Raw genomic sequence first — 26,329 nt, 5'->3', positions numbered from 1 at the left:
ATGTGCCCGTCATCCCTAGACTAATGCATTCCTTCAACCAATATTTGCTGAGCAATTGTTCTGTGCCTGGCCCTGTGCTTAGTTCTGACCTGCAGGGTATTGGTAGTTTATATACACTCTAGGACAAGAGAAAACCTTCTGGAGTGATGGGAATGTACGTCTAATGCAGTTGAAGTTAGGTAGGCGTACGCACAGTTATAAAAACTCAGCAAACATTGATGTTTTTGCCCATTGTTAAATGTAATGTGTGTGTTACAGCAGTTTACTTTAAAATACATTTGGAAAAAAGAAAAAAGACAATTGGGTTGGGGTTGTAGCTCAGAGAGCTTGCTTAGCATGTGAAAAGCCCTGGATGTGATCACAAGCAGTGCACAGAAAAGAATTGATGCACAGATGGGATAGAGAGCAATGGTAATGGTATGGTAGACTGCGAGTAGTGACTATTGGAATTTCACTGCAAGATTCTTCCAGTTTTTCTGTGTGTTTTGGAATTTTCATAAGAAAATATTTGGAGGAAATGACATTTGATAACTATATGCACTAAGTCCCACATTTGTTGCTGTTATTATTTTAGCTACACAAAAACCAAATGTATTATAGTTTAAAAAAGAAAAAAGATGAACCTGCTATGGTAGCCCAGGCCTATAACCACAGCACTCCAAGAGACTGAGGCACAAGGATTGGACTTTGAGGCCAGCCTGGGCTACATAATGAGTTCAAGACCAGCCTAGACTATAGCAAGACTCTGTCTCGAAGACAAAACAAAACAAAACACGGGAAAAGTCAACTTCCTCCCTGATTCCAGTGTTCCTTTCTCCCTCAGTGACACCTGATCCTTATGGCTTGTGTAGCTCCCAGACCTTTCTCTGCACATTTATATGCACACATAGCTAAATACAAAATGCATTTTTTTAGAGAAAAATGCTCTCTATACTCTTGTGCAAGTATGTCTTGGGACTCTCTCGTGTTCATTCCAGCCTCTCAAGGTGCTGAGTGGCCTGGGGTTGTAGCTCAGTGGCGCAGTGCCTGCCTGGCAAATGTGAGGGCCTGAGTTCGATTCCTGGAACCCCCCGCAAAAAGAAAAAAAAAAGGTGCTGAGTAAGGATGTGGCTTCTTCAAGATGCAAGATGTCAGGCTCTTGTTGGCGCAGAACTCCAAGTCAGAAGGGCCAGGACTCCAGACGGATCTCCTAGCTCCCAGGCTGAAAGCTGGGTCCAGCATGTCTGCCACTGAATGGCAGGCGTGGCCATGCCAGGCCCCTTGTCCTAGCAGAATGCAGCGTGTGGGTCTGGCTCCGCCTCTCTGAAAAGAAGCAGTGCACAGCACCCAGGAGGAAGTCCTCAAAGCACTTCCTCTTTTCTTGGCCTCGGAGGGACACAAGGGGAAGGGGAGGGGGTGTTGTGAAACGAACCAGAGTCCTCCAACCCCCCTGGGGGGACCTGTCAGCTGGAGGTGGCCACAGCTGGGGGCAGAAAAACAATTTCTCCATTTCCCTAGCATCCCCCATCCCCTCGAGTCCTACCCTTCCCCAGGCAGGAGCTCGGCTGCCCACAATGTGGTGCCTGGGGCAGGGGAGCTTGGTGCGCACCCTAGGTTCCTCTCCCCACCATGCCCACAGGAGAAAGCCCCCGCTCCCCATCTGCTGCAGCCTTTTCTACCTGTCTTCCACGTCCATGCCTGGGGCACAGAAGCTTTTGTGGCTCCTCGAACAGGCCAAGCTTTTCTTCCCTCAAGCTGTGGCAGACTGGCCCTACTGTGTGCAATGCCCTTTCCCCTGATAGGCTACTGACATCCTTTGGGCCTCAACTCACATCTATTACCATTCATAAGAGGTCCTCCAGTGTGCACCCTAGCTGGACGCAGCATCCCTCCTACTTTGTCTATCTGTCTCTCTCTCTCTCTCTCTCTCTCTCTCTCTCTCTCTCACACACACACACACACACACACACACACACACACCATTTTCCACTCTGTATCTAAGTTATCAACTTTTATGTTTGTCTCTCTAATTGGATTAGAAGCTGCTTTAGAACCAAAACCATCCTTGTCCATTTTTATGCTCCCAGACCTGGGTTGAAACATACACACTAGGCCTTTAATAAACTTCACTATCTGGATGTGGTGGCGCATTTGGGAGGCTGAGGTAGGAGGATCACTGTGAGTTCAAGGCCTACAAAATAGGCCCATGAATAACCACCCCCACAGAGGGGTTGCCAAAAAAAGAGCAGAAGGAATAGACAACCAAAGTTTAAATGTGGGAATACGTCCATGGTACATGGTGGGGTCAAGTTCTCTAAAGAAGACAAAACACAGAGGAAGCTGGAGAAGGCTGGAGGGTAGGGGAGCTTTCTCCAGAGCAAGGGTCAAGAGCTTGCAAGAGCCAGAAGTGGTGGCCCATGTCTGTAATCCCAGCACTCGGAAGGCTGAGGCAGGAGGATTGCTGTGAGACCAGCCTAGGCTACAATAGTGAGACTCTATCTCAAAACAAACAAACAAAACAAAACAACAAAACAGAAGAACTTGCAGGGGGCTGTCATGAGTTTCTCAAGGCAGGTCTTCTTAGCATTTCCTTTGCTCCTTTGGGAAAAGAGAGCAGCAGTGAGCTTCTGCCTACTGGGGTGTAGCTGTTAAATGATCAGTGGCTACTTTGCAAATAAAAAGGGAAACAGTTGAGCTCAGTCTGAAGTAGGGACTGCTGCTTTCTCTTCTGCTCTCCAACTTGTTTTGAATGTGGAATAATCAACAGTGACCCCAAGGAATTTAAAATGTGACATGCAAATGCCCCTGGAAATAGGAAAATGTATTTCGGAAGAAGCCGGCAGCATCTGATCCGCTGCAAAGTGGAGCCTGCCCTCTTTCCAGCCTCCCCCACCCTAAACACCAGCCAGCACTGAGTGCAGCGGTTATAAGAACAGCTGTCGAGGCGCCTGGGAGCACGCCCACGTGGGTCTGAGCCCCAGCTTCGCCACTCACTGGCTGTATGACCTCAGGCAAGTGTCTTTGCCTCGGAACCATCCATTTATAATCATCTCTACTTGTAAGAGACAAATGAGACAGTGTAAGTGAAGATGCCTGCACGACCTAGGAGAGAGGTCCTTTTACTCTACTTAGCGGGTGAGGCATGGCCTGAGAGGCCTTGCCCAAGTCCCCTCGGTGAGAGGCAGGGAGTCAGACCCGCACCCCTCACCACCCTCCTCCTCCACCGTGGCCCCACTCTCAAGTGCACACACAGCACGCACTTCTTAACCCTTACTGAAAAAATACCCACCCGACCCCAGTTCTATCATGTTCACGAATCTGATTCTTTGTTTCTTGAAAAAATCTTTAAGCTATTTGTGAAGATCTAATATGTTTAAGGGGCTCCCAGGGCACGAGCACAGGGACTCTCCACTTCCTCTCCTTGGCAGGAGCCATCGGGACTGTTATGGGTGTTCTTCCCGCCTCAGCCCAGGTGCTGGCTGGCAAATTCCCACATGTTTGTTCTCTTGTTCTGCATAGATCGTAAAATATAACAAGTCGTTGCACACCTTGCCTTTCCCCCATTTACCCATATATCTTGAATTGCAATTTGTATACCATACAACTCACTTGTTTAAGTTTCACAGTGCAGTGCCTTTTTAGATACACTTACAGAGATGTGCAACCATCACCACAGTTTATTTTAGAATGCTGTCACCATCATCACCCCTTAAAAACACTTCTGTATTCATTAGCAGTCACCAACCTAACGCAACCACTAGTCTCTTTCTGTTCCTATAGATTTAGCTATTCTGGGCATGTTATATAAACAGAATCAGACCCTATATGGTCTTTTGGAATTGGCTTCTTTTATGTATCATAACAGTTTCAAAGTTTACCCATGTTGTAGCATGTGTCAGTGCTTCATCCTTCTTTCCTGCCAAATCATATTTCTTTGTATGGATATGCCACATTTTATTTAACCATTAATGGGTATTGGAGCTGTGTTCTGTTTTCAGCTATTATGAATAGTGCTGTTCTGGATATATATCTAGGAGTGGGATTGCTGGGTCATGTAATTCTATGTTTAACCTTTTGAGGACCTGCCAGATTGCTTCCCAAAGCAGCTCAACCTTCTACATTCCCACCAGGAGGGCTTGTGGGTTCTAATCTCTCCACATTCTCACCAACACTTGTTATTACGTCTTTTTCTGTTATAGCTGTTCTAATGGATGTGAGGTGGCATCTCACTGTGGCCTTAATTTGCAGTTTCCTTGGAACTAGTGATACCAGGCATTTTTCCAAGTACTTACTGGTTATTTGTATAGCATCTTTAGAGAAATGGCTATTCAGATGTTGTGCCCATTTTTAAATTATTAACTTTTTATTATCAAATTTTATATGTTATTTATAGCAAGATCCCAGCCTCTTATCAGAATTATGAGTTGTAAAAATATTCCTTCCCATTCTGTGGGCTGCCTTGTCATTTTCTGGGTAGCATCATTTGTAGAACTAAAGCTTATTAATTTTGATGAAGTCCACCTTCTCTATTTTTCTTGTGTCATTCATATCATATTAAAAAGACTTTACCTAATCAGAAGTCAGAAAGATTTTCTTTTTCTTTTTCTTTTTTTTTAAGGGTAGGAAAATTTATTGGAGAGAAAGAATGGGGCATAAGAATGGGGAATTGGAATGAGGAATAGGAATACTCCTGAGAGACAGCAGGGGTCCCCAATGCGTTGCCAAGGAGCCCACTCTCAACACAAATTTTATAGAGCAAAATCATGAGGCAGGTACAAGGTGGATTAAAATTACGGTTAACCAATAAGATTGCAGGGATAGTTGCTTAGGTAATATTCATCCAATGGTAGCAAGGGCATATGGGCGACATCATTAATTATGGTTGAAAATCTATAGTCTTTCTCTTGTTTTTAGTCTTAATAGTCTTAGTCTTAGTGGTCTAAGCCTTAGTGGGTTGGAGAGAATGATTTTCTTTTATATTTTCTTCTAAGAGTTTTATAATTTTGGCTCATACATTTGACTCTATAATCCATTGCGAATTTTTTTTCACAAATGGTGTGTCATATAGATCCAGCTTCATTGCTTTGCACATGGATATCCAGGTGTTCCAGAATCATTTGTTGAAAAAATGAAACTTCTCCTTCACTGAATTATGAGACTCTTATTGAAAATCAACTGGCTATAAATGTGAGGGTTTACTTCTCAATTCTCAATTCTGTTCCATTGGCCAGTGATTTCTGTCCTTATGCCAGTACCACAGTGTGTTGATTACTACAGCTTCACAGTAAATTTTGAAATTGAGGAATATGAACTCCTCAACTTTGTTCTTTTTAGAAGTAGTTAAAGCTCTTCTGGGTTCCTTGCATTTCCATATGGAATTTTAGTTTCAAGTTATTTCTGCATACACATTTAGAAGGCAAGTTGGGTTTTGGTTTTTGGTTTTTGCAGTACTAGGAATTAAAGCCAAGGCCTCAGCACATGTTAGGTCTGTGCTCTACCACTGAGATGTACCACCAGTCCTGCTGATTGTTCTTTCAGGAGCTAAGTTGCCCAGGCTGACTTCAAACTTGCAATCCTCCTACTTCAGCCTCCCAAATAGCTGGGATTATAGGCATTCACCACCACAGCTTTCTTATTCTCCTTGACAACTGCTTAGTATCCCATTATTGTGTTAGCATTTATCTTCCCAGCCTCCAAATCCAGGCCATTTAATTTCTGTCCAATCTTTTCACAGTGGAAAGCAGTGCTGTGATGAGCTTCCTTGTGCAAACCATGGTGTCTCTTAGGCTTTCTACTCTTTTCTCTCCCTTAGCTCTTATGATCATCACTGCCACCATTCTGGCCTCGCCCTTGGAAGACCACCTCCGGCTGCTCACTGGGCCCTGCTGCCCTCCTGCCCCTCCAATCCACGCTCTACCCATTAGCCAGATGGATCTTGTTAAAATACTCAGTTTGATTCACCCCTTTCCTCAAAACCCTCTAAAGGCTCCCCTGTGTGTCAATTAGATGTTGATACCAAGAAGTTGATGGCCTTCACAGTCTGGCCCTCTCCCTCTACCACTTTATCTCCCTCACTCTCCCCTGTGCCCAAAGTGTCCTGGCCACACTGACCCCCTATGCTCTGCTGTCACTTCTCAGGGCCTTTGCTTTTACTCTCCTTCTGCTCAGTGCACTCCCCCAGTTACCACCCGGCTCATTTCCCCTGGCCACTCTGTGTCCCCCTGACCATCTTTCCTACCTCTGCTGCCCCCTCACCCTCCTTTTCTTTGTCATGAGCCATATTGTACCCAGCCATAAATGTGCTTTCAGTATCTGTTCATATTCCATCTTCCCCTCCAGAGTGAAAATTCTAAGAGTGTAAGGAGTTTATCACTGTATTCTCAGCATCGGATATAGTGTGGCCCACAGTAGATGCCCCATAAATATTTGTTGAATGAATGGAAAATGAGGCCAGTCCCATTTAGAACCATCTAGGGGCTTCCTGTGAGTCTTAGAACAAAACCCACAGAAGCAGACAGTCCTGAGTGACAAGGCCACCCTCATGAACGTTACCCTGGGCTCCCTCCTCTGCAGCCACACTGGGCTTCTTCGGGCACACACAACACCTTCTTGCCTTGAGGCCTTCACATCTTGTATTACTTATGAATATTGCACAGTTTAAAATAATAAAAATGTATTATCTTCTGTTTCTGGCATTCAGGAAACCAGGAGAATGTGGTGATTTGGGCTCAGGATCTCTCAGGAGGTTGCAGGCAAGATGTTGGCCAGGGCTGTGGTCACTTCAGAGCTTGACCAGAGGCTCCACCACCAAGGCAGCTCACATGCATGGCTGGCAAGTTGGTGACGGTCCTTGCAAGGAGGCTTCTTTCCCTTTCCACATGGGCTGTCCACAAATTGCCTGTGTCCTCTTAGAAGCTGTTTTTTCCAGAGTGAACGGCACAAGAGAAAGTGGGACGAAAGCCACAGTGTCTCTTAGGAGCTGGCCTCAGAATTTACACTCTTCTTCCCGCAATATCTAATGGGTGACACTTAATGAATGTGTGAATGAACACACAAAATGTTCACCACTCCAAAGTCTAGTAAGGCAATGCTTTAGGATAAAATTTGCAATTATATAAATGTTTTTGGTGCAAATATCCAAATTAGGTGAAAATTTTTAATTTAATTAATTTGTGTTATGGGGGACGGACTCCAGGGCCTTGTATATGCCACACAGAGCTCCACCACTGAGCTATACCCCTAGCCTTTTTTGAGACAAGTATTGCTAAATTGCCTAGGCTAGCCTTGAACTTCCAATCTTCCTGTCTCAACCTCCCAAGTACCTGAGATAACTGCTGTGCCACCATGCTCATATATATATATAGTGCCAAATGTTAGCAAGGATGCCAAGCAACTGGAAATCATGTATCACTGGTAGAGTAAAAAGTGGTATGATTACCTTGAAAGTCAGGTTAGCAGTCTATTATGAAGTTAAACATACACTTACTGTAGTACTAAGTATTTACTCAAGGGAAGTAAAAATATTCTATACAGAGACTTATACATGAATGTTCATAGTAGCTCTATTTATTTATTTATTTATTTATTTTTAATGGTGGTTAAGAGTAGTAAGAATTTATGGAGAGAAAGAAAAGCTTCTGTCTGAGAGACAGAGGGGGCCCAGAAAGTGGGTTACCCCCATAGTAGATTTATTTTTATATGGTGAAAAACTGAAGACAATCCAAATGTCCATTGTGGTAGATTAACTAATAGATCAGCTTGGAACACCCAGCTGAACCGAATCAGCGTGGCTCTGGGTGGGGAAGGCCCACTTGAGGACTGTTGCCAACAGCATAAAAGGAGAACTGGGAGGGGAAGACGGTGGGCGTTGATTCTTCTGGAGAAGCTTGTCACACTGGTTTTCCTGATGTGAATTCAGCTGTTCTCATCCCTGGAGGAGCTCGGGACCTCACTGTCACTGAGGATAGTTGTGGTACCTTTTGGGGGAGCTCTGATCCTTACCTTTAGTGTTGCTTCCTGGCTCCAGTGCAGATCCCTCAGCCTGCTGGCACAGATCCTTCACCCCACTGGCACAGACTTTCTAGCTTCCACCACTGACCTTTGGGCCTTCCCAGAGCAGATCTTTGATACAGACTTGCATGAGACATTGCCACGGGCTCTAGGTCTTCAGCTAGACTCTGCAGGTCATTGCCGTGGGATCCAGGCCCTCAGCTGGGTTCTTTGGGTCTCTAGTATTTGGACAGATCTCCCATACTCTTCCTTCTGACTCTTTGGGTAAGTGTTATAAAATAATCCTATAAATTATGTGTCCTGTATTAAATCTTTTCCTTTGTAAGCCCTGAATACAGCACCCATCAACTAAATGGATAAATATATAGTGATATGTCTGTACTGTGGAATACCGCTTGGCAGTGAAAAAGAACAAACTACTGGAAATGTAGAAATCAGGAGAATCTCAGAAGCAGTATGTGAGTAAGGGAAGGCAAATATAAGGAAGCATGCTACATAATTGTATTTATGTGAATTTCTAGAAAAGATAAAGCTAATCTATAATGACAGAAAGGCAAGCAATAGCCACCTAAAGCCACCTAAGCAAAGGAGGAGTGAACCACAATAGGGCATAAAGAAATTATCTTTTTTTGTACTGGGATTGAATCCAGGGCCTTGTGCTGAGCTACATTCCCAGTCCTTTCTTACTTTTTTATTTTGAGACAGGATCTCGCTAGTTTGACCAGGTTGGCCTTATACTTGCGGTTCTCCTGCTTCAGCCTCTCAAGTAGCTGGGATTTCAGCTATGTGCCAATGTACCCAGTGAGAACTTTTAGGGGTGAGAGAAATGTTGATTGGATTGGTGTACACACAGATGCGTACATTTGCTAAAGCTCATCAAACTGAATACTTATAAAGGTGCACTTTATTTAAAAAATTATGCTACAATAAGTCAATAGGAACTTTGGAGGCTTGTACAAGGATTTTTCTGCATTTCCTAAATAAACTGTTTTCACTGCAGTCTGTATCCACGGTCTGCTTCTGGAACTCAAGACCATTGTATAATATCAAGGGTTGGTAAGAATATGGGGAAGATGGGAGAGAGAATGTGGCAGTGGCCATCCTGCCAGCACTTGTCATTCACGGCAAAGCAAGTCTTCATGATATCTCACACAGGTCCTTAGAAGAATGTGGGTGAGGATGTCCACTGTGGCACTGTTTACACTAACGTGAAACTGTGTACAATCTAGATGTCTGTGATCAGAATGAAAAAAATAAAACGTGGGGAGCGTACACAGTGACTACAGCACTGTGATCTTCAACAGATACTAACAACAGCAAAGAGTAGAAAAAGTCAGAAATTAAATAAGTATCATTTAAGTAAACAAGACACTGCTTATTTTTATAAAAAGGGCATACATATATGCAAGCACCTGTACCAAACACGTAAGAGTGGGGTCATTTTCTTTCTCATTCAGGCTCTGCCCTCTCAGGGGACATCTGGCCGTGTCTGGAGACATTTTTGATGATCTATACTGGGAAGGGGTGTTGCTACTGGCATCTAGCGAGTAGAGTCCAGGAATGCTGCTAAGCATCCTCTGTGATCAGAACAGTCCATCACAGCAGAGAACTATGTGGTCCAGATGCGCACAGGTCTGAATTTGACAACCCGTCACACCCCAGCCACCAGAAGGGTGCCCAGCACAGCCCTGCTGAATGAATGAATGTATCCACCTGTAAGTGAATGAAAGGGGGTGTGACGTGGCTGGGACTGGCGTGTGGCTGGGAGCAGCGGGAACAGACTGATGCAGCGGGATCTCTGTACACTTTGGAAGGCTGTTCCGCAGAATTTAGGGTGACCATCCTGTCACCCGGAAATGGAAGTGCTCTGCCCTTGCATGGCACAGTGCACCATCCCAATCCATCTAGGGTCTCTGTAGCCCTCCAGCCAGACTTTCACCCCCTTCAATTTAGGAAGTCCTCTGAACGGCCCCGAATCCTGTTCGAAATGAGCCTAGTAGCTTCCTGCTGGAAGGCAGCGAGGAGAACTCTGACGTCTGAATAGCGTGGGAAGGTGGAAGGAAAACCTCCGACCACAGAAGCTCAGGAAAGGCTGCAGACACCGCGTGGTGGAGGGGCCAGTGGGGGAAGGGAGGGTGGAAGTGGAGGATTGGAATGGGGGAAATGGGTTGGAATTTTGCAGAGTGGGCTTTAGAATCCTGTGCGGATGAGGAGGGTGGGGTAGGGCCTTCTGGGCAGGTTTAGATTCTTTAGAGAGAGGAGTTAGAATCCTTTGATGGGTGGAGTTGGAATCTCTGAAGGGTTGGAATTTCTGGATGGGTGGAATTAGAATCCTGTAGATTAAAACTCTTGAGAGAGGAGGATCACCCAGGAACAATATTAGAATCCCTGGGGTGAAGGTTACAAATCTTGAGAACAGAGCTAGATTTTTGTTAAAGTGGGAATTAGTGAGTTTCACCAGTGGGACTAGTGAGTTTCACGTTGGCATGTTGGTGGTGTGTCAGTCATCCCCGCATTATGCCCCCCTTTGCTCCCCGTGCCCTTTCTCTAACAGTCGCCTGTCTACTTCCATGCTGCTCCAGCCTCTCCCTCTTCTTCTGCCTTTCATCCTCTCCTCTTCTCCCCTCCCCAACATTCCTCATATGAGAAGAAACATAGTATTTGATTTCCTGCTGCTGGTTTATTTCACTTAACACGATGGTCTCCAATTCCACCCACTTTCCTGCAAATGATATGATTTCATTCTCCTTTAGGGCTGAATAATATTTCATTGCGAAGGCTCGAATCCTTTGGAGGGAGGTTAGAATCCTGCATTTGGCTGAACTAAGACGTTTGGGAACTGAGTTAGGCTCTTGCGAGAAGAGCAGGCGTTGCGTTGTTGTACTTGTGGGTACAATCCCCGGGGATGGGGTTAAAATCCTTTTACCCCAAGGTTAGACCGGTGGAGGGATTAGAATGCATTAGAAGAGGTGTCAGGATTTGGGAAGGAGGCATTTAGGATATTTGGCAGACGTGTTAAAATCCTTGAGGGACACAGTTATTGTTTCCTCAGGGTCCAGGTTAGGGTCCTCGAAGGCAGGGTTAGAAGCCTCCGGTGGGTGGAGGTAAAAGAAAAAAAATCTTTAGAGGTGGGATCAGGATAATCAGCAGCTCCCTGAGGTTAGGATCCACGGCGGAGCTGGTCCGGACCTGGAGGTGGGGTCTGAGTCTCAGGGGGCGGTGTTAGGACACTTTAGGGCGGGGTTGTGCTGCTCTGGGTGGGGCTAAGGCCCCCAGATGCCTGAGGGCGCCCGCGTCTGTCCGCGGTTGCAGCTTAGACGGCTGGGGAGCGGAGGGGAGGGGAGCGGACGCGGGTCAGCCCCGGACCCCAGACGTGCTCGCGCCTCAGTGGTCGGTGCTGTCCAGGCGCGGGCGCCGGGGCCCCAAAACCGCGGAGCTGGGGGGGCGCTCGAGCTGCGAGGATCCGGGCCACCCGGGAGACGACGGCGGGCGGGCGCCCAGGTGAGGCGTCGAGGCTGGGGACGATGGGGGGGCAGGCAGAGGGGCCGGGTCGAGGGTGGGCGGGGTGGTTGGGATGCAGCCAGGCGGAGAGGGGCGCAGGGGCATTGGGGCCTCGGACAGGCGGGGACGGGCTCGGCGCAAGAGGGGGCGCCCGGGTGAGCGCGAGCGAGAGCGTCTCTGGGCCGACCGTTCGGGTTCCCCTTTGAAAGGAGGGGGCGAGGGGCGGGAGCAGAGGGCAGGGCTCTCGGGGTCCCCAGCGGGGGCGGGGGCGGGTCGCACCCGGCTGGCCGTGGTGTCGGGAAGGGGCAGCTGGGCGGAGGCGCGACCTTCGGGCCGCCCGCGGGCTGCAGCTGGGCCGCCGGCACCCACTTCCTCTCGTCCTCAGTCCCGCCCCTCGGCCACGGACCCGACCCTCGGCACCTCTAAGTCCAACCCCGAACCTCTTGGATAGTGTCGTCCCAGTCACTTTCCTGTTGTGAGACCTCGGATTCCAGTTTCCTCATCTGTAAAATGCGTTATGTGACATCTTCCTCTGGAGTTGTGGGCTGCGGTGTGAGAGGGTTACTCTGTGACAGCTCCGTGGGGTCAAAGGAAGGGACTTGGGGCGGGCTCTCTGTCGGGACTTGCAGGGGCTGGGCCTTTTCTGGTCTTTGTTTCTACAGTTTCAGGATGGAGACCATACTATTAACACAGGCTGGGTGTTCCTTATCTGAAATATTTGGGATAAGAGGTGTTTTGGTTTACAGGGTTTTTTTGTTTTGTTTTGTTTTGTTTTGTTTTGTTTTTGCAGATTTGTGGGTATGGTTGAGTACACAAAGAGATATCTTGGGGTCTAAATACTAAATTCGTGTCTCTCATATACACTATACACATAGTCTGAAAGTTATTTTTGGTTTTAGGTTTTACAATACAGATCGATTGAACCTAGAGGTGCTCTACCACTGAGCTACACTCCCAACCATTTTTATTTTTTATTTTGAGACAGGGTCTTGCTAAGTTACCCAGGCTGGCCTCGAACTTTCAATCCTCCTGCCTCAGCCTCCCACATTGCTGAGATTATAGGTGTGTGCCACCATGCCCGGTTTGGTGTGCCTACAATTCAACTGCCACCTGTCACCGGAGATCAGGCATGGAATTGTCCACTTATGGTGTCCTGTCCATGCTCAAACAATTTCAGAGCTTGGAGCATTTCAGATTTCAGACCTGGGGTAGTCCTTCATGGTTTGCTTTGTGTACTGAAGGAAAACTCTTGGGCCCTGTCTGACAAGTCTGTGTACCCAATACATGTTAACTGTTGTCACCACTGTTACTCTCCAGCCCAGTAGTTCTCAGACTTGCACACCCGCATCCCCCAGGCTTGCTAAAACACACAATGCTAGGCCCTAACTCCAGAGCTCCTGATTCTGTGGGTCTAGTTCAAGACACTGAGAATTTGCATTGCCAGGGAATGCAGATGCTGCTGGCTCAGGCACCCCACTTTGAGAACTGCTACCATCACCTATGGCTGGCATAGAGGGAGATTTCAGGACAGATCCATTACTTTTGTTTTCATTCATCTTTTGTTAGAATATGGTAAAGTGAATAATATACTAAATATCCCCAGGAATCAATCTTCCAAGTTAACAGACGTCAGTATTTATCCTGTTTGTGTCCAGTTTTTTAAAAATAAAATTACTGAACATAACAGATGAAATAGAAGTTTCCCCACCTTGTATCCCTCTCAGTCTTACTTCTTTTTCTTTTTTTTTTTCAGTCCTATTTCTTTCCACTCTTGGAGGCATTGTCACTGATTCTGGTCCTTCCAGTCTTTGCCTTTATAAATTTATTGCACACATCTGTGTGCATAAATAATACGTAAAATTGCTTTCTGTGTTTTAAAGCTTTAGAACAGTTCCCATTTACCCACAAAGGATACATCCCCAGACTCCCTGTGAATGCTTGAGATCATGACGAGAACTGACCCCGTGCATACAACACTCTGCGGTCTCTCACTGCCATATCTGAATTGGCAGCATCAGAATTCTGGTGCTTTGGGACCGTTATTAGGTAAAATAATCATTACTTAAACACACATGCTACAACACTGCAGCAGTCTGATAATTCAAACATAACTGCGTCATGGATACCTCCTGTGTGGGATGGAGGGATGGTGTGAAATTGCACCACTCAATTTTAAAGATCACACAACTTAAAACTTATGGATTGTATTTCTGGCATTTTCCATTTAGTATTTTCAGATCATGGTGGGCTGCAAGTGACTGAAACTGGAAAACTAAGCCATGGATAAAGGGGGACTACTGTATATAAGTGTCCATGAGCTTCTTCTGCAACCTCCTTTCTTCTTGTTAAATTGTTAGGATCTATCCAGGATGAGAAACAGAGGCCTAATTCATTCCTTTTAACTGTAACTCCGCAGGGCACCCCTGACTTTTTTCTCGTTCTCTTGCTGGTGTACATTCAGGTCACTACCAGGTATTTGCTACAGTTAGCAATGTTGCTGGGGGGAGTGGTTTCTTGGGGGCGCATGCGCAGACGTTTCTTGGGGGGAAAAGGCTAAGAACTGGATGACTCCAGAGGCGCACTGTCACCTTTCCTTTTCCTGTGAGAGGAGCACAGAGGCCTGGACGGGTCACCCAGGGAGTCTGGGGCAGAAAGGAGAGCAGAGTCCAGACCTGTGTGCCCCCAGTTCTCTGAGACCCATGATTGTTTTCCTGGCCACGGGTTTTCTGCTGAAAGGATCTTAATTCTTCTTGTTCTCTGTGCCTGGTACTTAGTAGGGGCTCGAAAAATGAAAGTACGGATTTTTAAATTTTAGTATATTCTGCATAGTCTTCTATGCACCTTTTATTTAACATTGTTAGTGTAATGCTTCACATCCCTTTTTACCTTATTTATATGCTTAGCATTACATTGTAAGCATTTTCCATGTCGTTATGATGTCCTTGAATTTTTGTGGCTGTGTAACATCCCACTGTTTGCTTACCATCATTTGTTTAATCTCTTTAAATTAGCACTCCGGTGTAATTTGCAATTAAAAATTTAAATTTAAGCAACATTCGCATAACTTTGTAAAATTAACCATTTTAAGTAAACAATTCAGTAGCACTTAGAACATTCACAGTGTTGTATAACCAGTACCTGTGTATATTTCCAAAACGTTTTGATCAGCCCCAAAGAAAACCTCATACCCAGTAAGTAGTTAATTTCCAGCCCCTAGCAACTACCACTTTGCTTTTGTTTTTGGATTAATTTATTCTGGACATTTCATATCATGGGATCACATAATAGGTAACTTTTTTCTGCGGGCTTATTTCACCTAAAAGAATATTTTCCAAGTTCATCCACATGGTAGAAAGTATTGGTGTTTCACTCGTTTTATGGCTGGATTACTGTAAGGACAGAACATAATTTGTTCATCCATTCGTTCCTGTATGGAAATTCCAGTTGTTTCCATCTCTCAGCTACTGTGGGTGGTACTGTGGCGCACACGTTTGTTTGAGTGCCTCTTTTCAGTTGCCTTGGGTTTGTACTTAGGCCTGGGATTGCTCAGTCATAGCATCATTCTGTTTAATTTTGTGAGGAATTGCTGAACTGTTTTTTACCTTCTTACATTTCTGTCAGCAACATATGAGAGTTGGTTTTCTCCACATTCTCGCAGTTATTGTTATCTACATTACAGACACTACTATTGTCACCTTAGTGAGTGTGAAAAGTATATTCTAAAAATCTTTATTTTGTGTGTGTGTGTGTGTGTGTGTGTGTGTGTGTGCGCGCGCGCAAGGGACCAAACCCTTGGCCTCGTGTACGCAAGGCAGTCTTTACCACTGAGCTGCGACGCCAGGCCTGAAAACACGCATCTGATCTCATCCCATCTGGGCTGCTGCCCAGGTGCCCTTTCCCCAGGCAGGGAGAAGGCATCTGTGGTCTGGAGACTGTCCAGGCCTTGACCTGTAAACTTTTCTAACCACTTGAGTTTTCAAGCCCCTCCAATTATGATAAGGTTTCCTTTCTTTAGAAAAGGAATATGAAGCCTACAGAGAGTGTCTTAGTTACTTTTCTGTCGTTGCTGAGAGAAAATACCTGTTGCCCAAAATTAAAGAAGGAAAGGTTTATTTAGCTCACTGATTGTGGAGCTTTCAGTCCATACTCAGCTGGCTCCAAGGTAGGGCGGTGGTGAGGGGCAATAATGCAAGGCGGCAGAAGACAGCAAAAGCAACAAGAGCAAAAGGGAGGGAAGGGCAAGCCTCTTTTCCTCCCTCATATTGTAAATAGGCCAATCCCCCTAGGGCAGGGGTAGCTCTCACATCACCTCCATGCCCTCCTCTTCCACAGGCTCAGGATCTTTACAAAGTGAGGACCCTGGCCCCCTGCCGAGTTGCTCAGTTAAACATCTAAACCTCTCAAGCTGACACAATGTACCAGCCATGACAGAGGGTTAGTACCTCTCCCACTCACCCAGCAAGTCAGTAGCAGGATCTCTCTGAGCCTTAGTCTTTCTTCACAAGCCCCAGCAGCACTTTGGTCCCCAGCCCCTGTCTCCAGCCTGGGAGTGCTGTGTACGGTTGGAGGTGTGGGCAGAGATGTGGAAGAAACCCTTGCATGTGTGTAAAGTGTGTCTTGTTCTTGGTTAGCGGCTGTGGCCACACATACTGCAGTCCTGCATGGTGCTGCATCCTCTTGACACCCTGCCCTGGGGACTCACATGCCTAATCCTCCCCCAGAGTCACTACCTGAGCTCCCAGCATCACTCTGAAGTCCTGAGGCCCAAGAACATAGGAGCGGCACCCCATCTCTGCTGGAGAAATGAAGAGCAGCAGACAGAGCTCAGGAGACAAAACCCGAGCCTGCGTGCCCACTCTGCCTCCTGCTGGCTGTGCACACCAGGCAAATCACTCTACTTGCTGAGTCTCACTTTTCTCATCTGAAAAATGGGCATAAGAGAGACACCACCTCACGATTCCAGCAGTACAATTCTTTTTACAGCACTACACACACACACATACCCGCACTATTTCTATGGGTATCTATGTCACAATTTGGGTTTTCCCGGAAGCAGACCCTAGACAAGGTTTCAAATGTAAACAGTTTATTAGGGAGCAGGTTTCAGAAACCCTGAGACAGAACTGGGGAGGAGAAACAGTGGGTCCCCTGGGCCCTCTGGGAGCCAGGGCAGCGCTCGCTCAAGAGAGGAGGGCCGTGAGGTGCTTGTCCGCTGCGTCTGCCAGCCCTTGGTTCCAGGCTGCTCCGGGGGCCTGACAGCTCGCTAGCACTTCCTGCCGGCCAACCTCATGTGCACCACAGGCACCAGTAGCCGCAGAGAAGCTCTCAGGTGGACGCAGGTGCTGGCAGTTGGAAGTCCTGCCAGAATGTCCCCGAATGGTAAAGGGTAGACTCATAGGGGCAGGGCATGGACAGCACCCGCTTCCATATACCTGATGTGAATGCAGAGGCAGAAGCCAGATGTTGGCAGAGGTTTTCTGGGTGGAGAAGGGCAAAAGAGGTGTGTGTGTTGGGGGGATGAAAGGAATGGCCCAAGGGTACCTTAAATTCATCTGTAATATTTAATTTTTTTACTTGTGTGCAGTACTAGGGGTTGGACTCAGGGCTTCCCCTTGCTAGGCATCACTGAGCTACACCCCCAACCCTTTTTAAATTTTATTTTGAGACAGAGGCTCACTGGGCCTCAGCCTCAAACTTGTGATCCTCCTGCTGGGATTTTGGTCACACGCCGGCACATCCACCTTGGAATGCTGAGGTTTTTGACGAAGGCTGTGCTAATGTTTTCCTAGATGATGAGATGTAATTTCAAAAACAAACATACAAATATAAAAGAAACCAAGGCCTGGAGCTCTGCTGACTTTAAAAAAAAAAAAACTGTGAAAGGCTATTTTGGCTTTGAGGATGGTTGACCACAGAGCAGCATGGCAGGTTAGAGTAGAACCTGTCGCTGTGTCCCCTGGGCAGACCTGGCCACTGTTTCCTGTGTGGAGGGGGCAGCTCTACTCGGCTGCTGGCAAGGAGACATGTCCTTCTCCAGGCAAAAATGACCACAGGCAGCCGCTCTGGGTTTAGGCCACATTCTCAGTCGTGCCCTGGGAAAGCTGACGGATCTAGGGAACTAGGGGACCTGGTTTTATTATTCAGCAGAGGGTCTCCTAGCACCGCTGGTCCTCAGTTTACACATGGGAAGGCCACGGCGGGGAAAAGAGCAAGGTCTCCCTTCCCTGTGTGTCTCACGTTCCGGGAGAGGGGGTGGAGCACAGCCAAAGCAACAGGCAGTGTAGCCAGTGTGTGGGTCCAGACCTCCTGAGAAGCAGCCTTCCTCCCGTGGGATGGAGCTTGAGGGGAATTTGGTGGGTAAGAAGGTGGGGAGAGGCAAGGAGAGGCAGATCCACCCCTCAGGAAGAAGAGGAGGGTGGAGGGAAGGAAGAGGCTGGAGAAGAGAGGAAGGGCAGGCAAAGGGTCTTGGAGAGTAGTGCAGCTCAAAGGAGAACTAGCAGGGTTGTGCCCAAGTCAGGGGCCTGCCTCAGTGTCCCTCTGCATGGCAGCAGTGGTGGCCTCCACAGCACAGCAGCTGGGGGCACCAAGCACCTGCAGAGCCGAGAGGCATCCTTGGGGCTGCTGAGTGAAGAGTGGACCTGGCAGTGGGCTGGAGTGATGGGATTTAGGGCAGGGGTCCTAGCTCAGCCTCCTTGAGACAGTGAGACCTTTGCAGAGGCCCAGAGAAGTGAAGGAGGCTTTCTGGGTAAACAATGTTCCTGGAGGCAGCACATGCCATGGCCCTGAGGTGGAAGCTTGGTTGGTGAGTTGGAGAACAGCAGTGCCAGGCATGGTATACACACCTGTAATCCCAGCACTCTGGGAGGCTGAGGCAGGAGGATTGCAAGTTTGAGCCTAGCCTGGACAACTTAGTGACTTAGTGAGACCCTGAAATAAAAGAAGGACTGGGAATATCCTTCTCAGTGCTTTGTGCTTAGCTTAGTGCTGAAGCCCTGGGTTCAATCCCTTATGCTGTGAGAAGAAAAGAAGAAAGAGGATGAGGAGGAGGAAGGGGATGTGTGGGGCAGATGTGGAGTGAACTGGTGGAGGCAATACATAGGAGACAGGTCTGCAGGCTGGGGGAGGGCAGACCCCAAGGAGGGGACTGAGGCTTTTGCTCCGAGTGAGCCCTGGGGGTTTTGCACAGAGGAGCAAAAGGCTACATCTCAAAAGGCTTGGTTATTTGTAAGAGGCAGAATGAGGACTGAAGCCAGCTCAAACTGCCCCACCCCTGCCTACCTTAGAAATAAAATTATTCCAAGGAAGCTCACAGTTGTCCTGGAATTCTAGAATTGACTGGATGACCCAAAGGTAACACTGAACATAAGAATTTAATATGTACAGGCAAAGCACCTGTAATCCCAGCTACTTGGGAGGCTGAGGCAGGCAGGTTGCAAGTTCAAGGCCAGCCTGGGCAATTTAGCAAGAGCTTGTCTGAAAAAATAAAAAGGGCTGTAGGTGTTGTTCAGTGGTAGAGCCCTTGTCTAGCCTGCACGAGGCCTTGGGTTCAGTCCCTAGTACAAAGGGGAAAAAATAAGTCCATAGCCTGAACAAGTCTTTGGAACTTGGACATCTCCGAGCCAATTATCTGGCCAAGCCAAGCAAACTCCAAGGCCCTGGGTCCAGTGCACTGCTCTGTCCCTCACCTTTGCACCAGCCAGAGCCACCCCCACCCTCTGCGGGCCACGCTCACCTGTGTGCCAGGCCTCGACCCCCATGTCCCTTCCTGTCTGCAGAACCCAGTGCCCAGCTCCCTCAGAAAGGAGCCGAGGCTCCAAACAGGTACAGCTGAGGAGCCAGAGGTGACCCCCAAATAACGAACAGTCACCTGGGGACAGGAAACCTGAGAAAGGGGAGACCCAGGCTCTGCACTCCCAGAAACTGCTCAGGGATTTGGGCCCCGTTTGGGGAAGACTTCCCACCCCCTCTGATCGGTTCCGAGAAGGGAAAGTTCCTCTAACCAACAGTCTCGAGCTGCAGGCCTAGGGGTCACCTTCCTGAGCTTCCTGTTTGGGTTCCTCATTCCTCCCTTCCCCTTCAGCGCCTGCAGCCTGTGGGGCTGACTGCTGTAGAGATGAGAGGCAGGAGAGCTGAGAGCTACTTCTGTCTGTCACTTACTATGGGGAGATACTCTCTCCCAAACCCTTCACTGTTCTATCTGAGAAATGGGTTCACAATTCTGGTCTGTCTTTGGCCCCGTATGGTGAGGCTTGTAGGGAGTAGAACACAACCCATTCACTCCACAAATGTGTATGGAGGGGCTATCATATGCCAGGTGCTTTTGAGGTATGGCTTCAGTACCATCAGTTTAATGGGGCCTGTATTCCACCCAGCCTCACCTACTCTATGGCTCTAGTATCATCTTAACTTCTATTAAAACTAGAAGTCTTTGCTATCAGTCATTTACACTTGAGTGTGAATTATAATCTCTTGTAAGTACTGAAGAGTACTCTGTTGTTTAAGGGAGCAGAAATTGGCCCTCAACAAGCGCAAGCAGAAGAGGGAAGTTATTAGAAAGTCTGTGAGATATCAGCTGCAGAAAAGGCTGAACGTAAGCCTAGAAATCTGTATTTCTCCATTTCTGGGCTGCACCTTGCTGCTAAAAGCCTGGTTCCAAGCAGAGGCCACAGCCTGGTTCTCCTTGGCTGGGACCGTCCCAGGCCCATTTCTGTTTCTGTTCCTTCCACTCAGCAGGCTTGGTCACAGACACATGGCTGCAGCAGGGTTGAGGGGCTGGAGTCCACTTTCCTAATCCATGAAGTGAGACTGGGGAGAGGACGTCCCCAGAGGAAAGCTGGGGTTGAAGGAAGAGGAAGAGGAGCAGACGCCATGCCGCAGCTGCCGGCTCAGAGGACGTCATGTCCAACTCCTCCCTGGGAAAGCAAGGCCCAGAGAGAGCTGGGGACTTCTGAGGCCACACAGTGAGCTGCTCACAGGGAAGGGGCCGGATGCAGTGCGGCAGCCCCCAGCCTCTGCAGACCTGTGCTGGACCAGGTGCGCGCTCCCTGCATCCGGCTGGTGCTGGCCGGCCTCTCCACCCTCTGCTTTGCGCTGAGAGCAGGACTGAGAGCTCCTCAGCAGTTGCGCTGACCGGGAAAGCAGCCAGGCAGCCAGCTGACTGCTCAGTCCCAGCCGCCCAGCCGGCAGCGGAGCAGGTTTCAGGTTCCAGGTGTTGGCTGTGGCTGAGGAAGTGTCGCGGCCAGGGGTCAACTTTCAGAGCAAGCGTGGGGCACCTGGGCCTACTTCTGCTCTGGGGCCTGGTTTTGAACCACATTAGTCGAGAAACGTGTGGGGGTTGTAAAAAGTTTCTCACATCCCTTATTGCAGGGCACCTCGGGCTGAGCCTGAGAAGCAAGTGGCAAGTGTCTCCTTTTTCTTTTTGTAATACTGGGGATTTGAACACACGGCCTTCACACCGATGTGCATCACCAGCACTTTTTATTTTTTTATTTTGAAACAGGGCCTCAATGAGTTGCTGAGTTGCCCAGGCTGGGTTTGAACTTACAATCCTCCTGCCTCAGCCTCCCAGAGTGCTGGTATTACAGGTGTGTACCACTGTGCCTGGTTTAGGTGCCTCCTATTTTAGAGGAAAGAAAATGAGGGGAAGTAATTTGCCCCATGGCCCATAGCCAGTCAGTGGCAGAACCATGATCCAAAATTGAGTCGTATGACTCCCAACCTTGGCCTTCATTCCTGTCTTCCCTTCTCAACTCATTCCTGGAACAGAAACTGCATCCTGTTAGCTGTGCTGTCTGCTGCAGAGAGCACAGTGCCTGGGCAGGTCTCACGCGCTGACTGTCCAGAGGCTGCTACTGTGTACCAGATGGGCACCGGGCTAAGCACTCGGGAATGAGCAAGAACCGCCACGACTGTGGCAATGATGGGAACAGCTGCCTCTGCCCTGTGTGGTGCAGAAGCTTTGAGCCGCCCAAATGGAGACTGAGCACCCAGTAACACACACACTGGGACTTAAAGACTAAGTACAATAAAAAATGTAGGCCAGGGTTGGACCTGCCATTCCAGCTTCTCAGGAGGCTGAGTCAGGAGGATCCTTTGAGCCCTGGGGTTCAAGGCCAGCCTGGGCAACACAATGAGACACTAACTTGAAAAGGAAAAAAATAAATTCATTTTCATGTTTTCTTTTTGCTTTTTTTCCCTTTCTTTTCTTTTTTTTTTTTTTTTTTTTTGGCTTTTTGCTTTTAAAAATATAGTCATACAAAACCTTAGTTTTATATGCAGCTCATGTGATATCTCCATGTCTAGTGAACCTGACAAAGGATATTCTGTTGCCTACTCCACACCAGGCATTGGACATGGTTCTCTTAGCTTAATGCCAGCCACATTTAACTCCTGCATTACATTACTTTAAAATCACGCTTCGGGGCTGAGGGGTAGGGCACCCACCTGGACTACATGAGACTCTGAGTTTGATCCTCAGCACCACAAAAAAACAAAAAGAACCCACTTGCACTTTGTTGAGCTAAATGGAAGTGATGGGGACTTCCTGTTCTAGGAGGGTAGCTGCCCCAGAGCTGCTGCAGCCTTATGCTTCTGGGCCACAGGAATTCCAAAGTGAGCCAGGCCTGCACCCTTTGTGCTGGCAAGCAGGACAGTTGACTGCAGTGCCGCCTGTGTGCCACATGGTCAGCCCCTCAACGCTCACCACCACCCCACCATCCTCCCCCAGGACCTTCAGGTTGGGAATGAACACGAGACCTAGAGAGACCCATCCCTCAGGGCCCTGTGGCCCTCGTGTACCTCTACAATTACTAGGTGCCCAGTGTGGGGGGCTGGGAACTGGGAGCCCTAGAGTTGCAGATCAGTGGGTGCTCAAAGAGGTGCAGGGAGCTGCCCTGTCTCACACAGCAGCTCACCCTTCTGTTGATCAAAATATGTGGAATGTAATTCACACAATTTTAAGCCATAAAAAACCCACACAAGATGCTGCTTAATTTCCCAGGACTACAATACATACTTATCATACATCAAAAGAAATGTTGGTTTCAGTTTTAAATACATACAAGTACGTTACAAAACAGTGATTAATTTTGGTAATTTTTCACATTAATGAGCCAGAGTTGTAAGAGTCTAAATGTGTTTCTTTATCTAATGAAGTAAAAACTGTTCCACATCTTGAGGTGGTAAATTGTTCCCAATCCCTACCAGGACAGACAAATCCTGGTAAATAAAAGGAATCTTCTCTTTGTTTAAAGTCACTTCCCCAAACTGGATGCAGTAGCTCACACCTATAATCCCAGCACTCCTGAGGCTGAGGCAGGAGGATTGCTGTGAGTTGGAGGCCAACCTGGGCTACACTGTGAGACCCTATCTCAAAAAACTAAACAAATAATAAAGTCACTTCCCTAAACCTAGGAATTTGGAATTTTTTCTTTCTTGAACCACAAATACAAAGTTTACTCTACCAAGTACAGCCGAATTCTGCCTGCTGTAGAGGAAAAGTGCACTTGTAGAGCTGGGTGAGCCAGTGCTTCCGTGTGGCCACGCGAGCCCCCTGCTCAGCCAGCCACGCACCCTTCTGAGCACAGAAATGAAACGCTCCTGCCATCCGGCTTTCACAATCAACGCTGACTGCCATCAAGCGAATGTATTCTCTTTAAGCATGTTCTTTTGATTTACTGCAGTCCTGGGGCTGGGCCCCAGGCTTCACCCATACCAGGCAAGTGCCCTCCTCTCCACCCTCAGCCCTCCTGAAGCATCTTTAAATTAAGAAGCAGCAAAGTGTGTGAGCTCTAACGTGTCTAAGTGTGTGACACCTCTAACGTGTCCCCAAATCTGCCCACTTCTTATTTCCTACTCCAGGCGATCATCATCTCATCCCACCGGGCTCCCTGCCCCGCTCCTAGAGTCCATGCCTCACCCAGAAACCACTGCACCCCATAACTGTCCAGGAAAAACTTTGTGTGATTTTCCACCATCCTTAGAATAAAATCCAAATTCTTCATAGGCCCCAGCAGATGTGACAGCCTTGTCACCTGCCATCCTCCCCCTGCCTGGAGGGCCTCCTTTCTCCAGAAACAGCTTAGCCGCAGGGCTTTTACACTTCCCTCTGCCTCTGCCTAGAACATTCTTCCCTGGACTGGACTTACGTCATTACGTCTTATGTCATTCAGACTGCAGGGCCCACATCACCTCTTGAGAGGCTGTTCCCAGCCACCTGACCAAAGGGTCCCTGCCTACCTGTTCCCTTGTCACCTAGTTTATTGCCATCATGCGTTTCACTAGCTACATTTCTCAAATTATTTGTTTACTTGTTTATTAACTGTGTCTCCCAGCCATATCTATTCAAGCTCTGTAATGACATGAATTTACCTGCCTTGTTCATGGGTTACAGAAATACTCAAATGTTTATTGACATTGTATGAATGGCTGAATGACCAAATAAATCCAGAGAAAGACAGACAGACAGAGAGACAGAGAAAAGGAGGAGCAGGAGGAGGGGGAAGAGGAGGAGGGAGGAGGAAAGGGAAGGAAGGGATAGAAACCAATTATAAAATGACCCCGGGAATGTGGGGCCTTGATTAGTACCTAGCTAGATTATTGGAGCCACGTTACCTGATGCCATCTTTGAGATTTACTGCCTAACAATAGCACAGTTGTATGTTCCCGTGGCTCAACCTGGGCTGTGCTGAGCATTTCCACCGGGGCTTCCCCAGCCTTCTATCACCTGCCAGGAGGCTTTATGGTCGTCCCATCTTGCCCCTTGCCGCTCAGGAACTAGGACTGGTGAGAAGGGAGGAGCTGGTGGAGTGGCTGAGGCAGGGGTCATCTCAGGCTTTCTAACCCAGGAGCCAGCAGTGCCCACCCCCCGCTGCCTCCTCTGCCGTGGTTCTCCCTGTGTGGCTTGCAGCCCCTTGTGACTCATCCTGAGTAAGCACCAAGTCCCACTGCTCCTTGGTGCCCGGAGCTGCACGGCTTTTCTGCTCTGGGTCAGTGCTGCAGGGAACCCTGGGTCAGTGCTGCAGGGAACCCCGGGGGCCCCAGTCAGGCAGCTCTAGGGGGGCTGCAGGGTGCTGAGACAGCGAGGCAGTGGGGAGCCAGCTTGCATGGGGCCTTGGGCAATCTGGGCTCCCTTCTCTCTGTCTGCCACAGGATGGGGTGCGTGAAGTCCAAGTTCCTCCGGGATAGAGGAAAAGTCTCCAAAACCGAGCCTAGCTCCAATCTACACACCCCTGTGTACGTACCAGATCCCACGTCCTCGCTCAAGCCGGTGAGTAGGAGAGGGGTGGGCATCCCCGTGGCTGCCCACTGCCCCCGACATCGCCCTCACCGCCTGCTTCCTCCTGAGGCCAGGCAGGGCGTGCTGAGGTGAGATGCTGCTGCTGACCACCACAGTGCCCTCACTCTGCAGGATGTGTCTCAGGATGCTTCCTGGGCAGAGGAATCACTTCCCTCCTGTAGCCCTGCTTTGCTCCATCAACTGGGCCGTGTGGGCATCGCTGGCCTCCAAGCCATGCTCAGGGTAACACAGGACCAGACTGATAAGAACAGCAGATGCAGTAACGACAGATTGATAACAGTAACAGTGGAGTGTAAGAGCAGTAGGAGTCCCAGGAACAATAGGGAGGACAGTAAATAAGAGAAGTAGTAACACCAGCAGAGGGATTTACTTATTTTATGCTTATGCAGAGCTTATTATGAGCCAAACACTAACCTAGGCATTTCACAAGTATTAATGTGCTCAGCCAGGTTGGCAGGGCACCCCTGTAATCCCAGGACTCTGGGAGGCTGAGGCAGGAGGACTGAAAGTTCAAGCATAGCCTGGGCAACTTAGTGTCTTATGCAGACTTCATCTCAAAATAAAATAAATAAAGAGGGCTGGGGATACAGCTTAATGTGAAGGCCCTGAATTCAACTCCCACTGCCACACACATTAAAATAAAATAATATAAAAGTTCAACACTTACAATAAACTTATTGTAGGTGACAATTTTTATTCTACCCATGTTATAGATGGTAGGGTGCAGAAATTAAATTGCTTGCCTAAGGCCACATGGCCATCACGGGGTGAACCAGGATACAAATTCAGACATGCAGGCTCCCCTGGGAAATACCAATGGCAGGAGTGGGAGTAATCAAGTAATGATGAAACTACCGTCATGGTAGGGACGGTGATGGCAGTCCTGGTAACAGCCACTTGAATGGGGCTGTGGGGGTGACAGTCATGAGGGCAGTGGTTACATAGTAGCAGAGGGGAGGACACTGGTCTAGTGAGCTGCCCACAGCAGGCTAACAGGGTAGCCAGGGCGCCCATCCCTTCAAACACCTCCCAGGCCCTAGGAAGGCGCTTCCTTATTGAGCAGCCTCACCGGCTGGGAGGCAGGAGTGATGCTGCTTCACGGCCAGGGTGACCAAGGTCAACAAGGTCAAATGGTCCCAAGCCAGGGCTTTCTAACCCCAAAAACGGAGTTCTGCGCATTCCCCACCCCTTCAGTCCCCCTTACCTGAGCTTGGCAAGGGCAACGCAGCTGCACCTGTGCCTGGGGTAGCCCCTTAGAAACCCTTCCTCATGTTGAAGGGAGGCCTGCTACCCTATAACCGCTACACCTTGGTCCCAGACCTACCCCAGCCTGCCCAAACACTTCCATTCCATTCCATTTGCCCCGCGGCAGTCTGCAGAGATTAAGGCCAAGGTGGGTCCCAGCCCCCATCCCTTCCAAATTGCCTTTCCTAGGACATGAGCTCCTGGCTTCTCGCCACTTGCTTGCCTTCCCCATGCAAAATGCCTAGAATAGGCTAATTCTGGAAAGGAAGATGGGATGGTCATTCTCTCTCTCTCTCT

General features: G+C 48.4%; 1 protein-coding gene across 2 annotated transcripts in view; it reads left to right on the top strand.

The window, feature by feature from the left end:
* Hck (HCK proto-oncogene, Src family tyrosine kinase) overlaps window positions 1-26,329 on the top strand; it is a 52,487-nt gene that overhangs the window by 2,686 nt on the left and 23,472 nt on the right. Inside the window, exons 1-2 of one of the 2 annotated variants that reach the window (XM_005384880.2) lie at window positions 11,262-11,490; window positions 24,640-24,757. In XM_005384880.2, coding sequence (XP_005384937.1) covers window positions 24,641-24,757 — 117 coding nt within the window. In that variant the 5' untranslated portion in view covers window positions 11,262-11,490; window position 24,640. Of the gene's footprint in view, window positions 1-11,261; window positions 11,491-24,639; window positions 24,758-26,329 lie in introns of those variants that run through there. The other variant, XM_013514242.1, reaches the window with a different exon arrangement.

The sequence above is a fragment of the Chinchilla lanigera genome, unplaced genomic scaffold (assembly GCF_000276665.1).
Source record: "Chinchilla lanigera isolate Chin_1 unplaced genomic scaffold, ChiLan1.0 scaffold00021, whole genome shotgun sequence".
NCBI lineage: Eukaryota > Metazoa > Chordata > Mammalia > Rodentia > Chinchillidae > Chinchilla > Chinchilla lanigera.
This window is presented reverse-complemented; position numbering and strand designations above follow the sequence as displayed.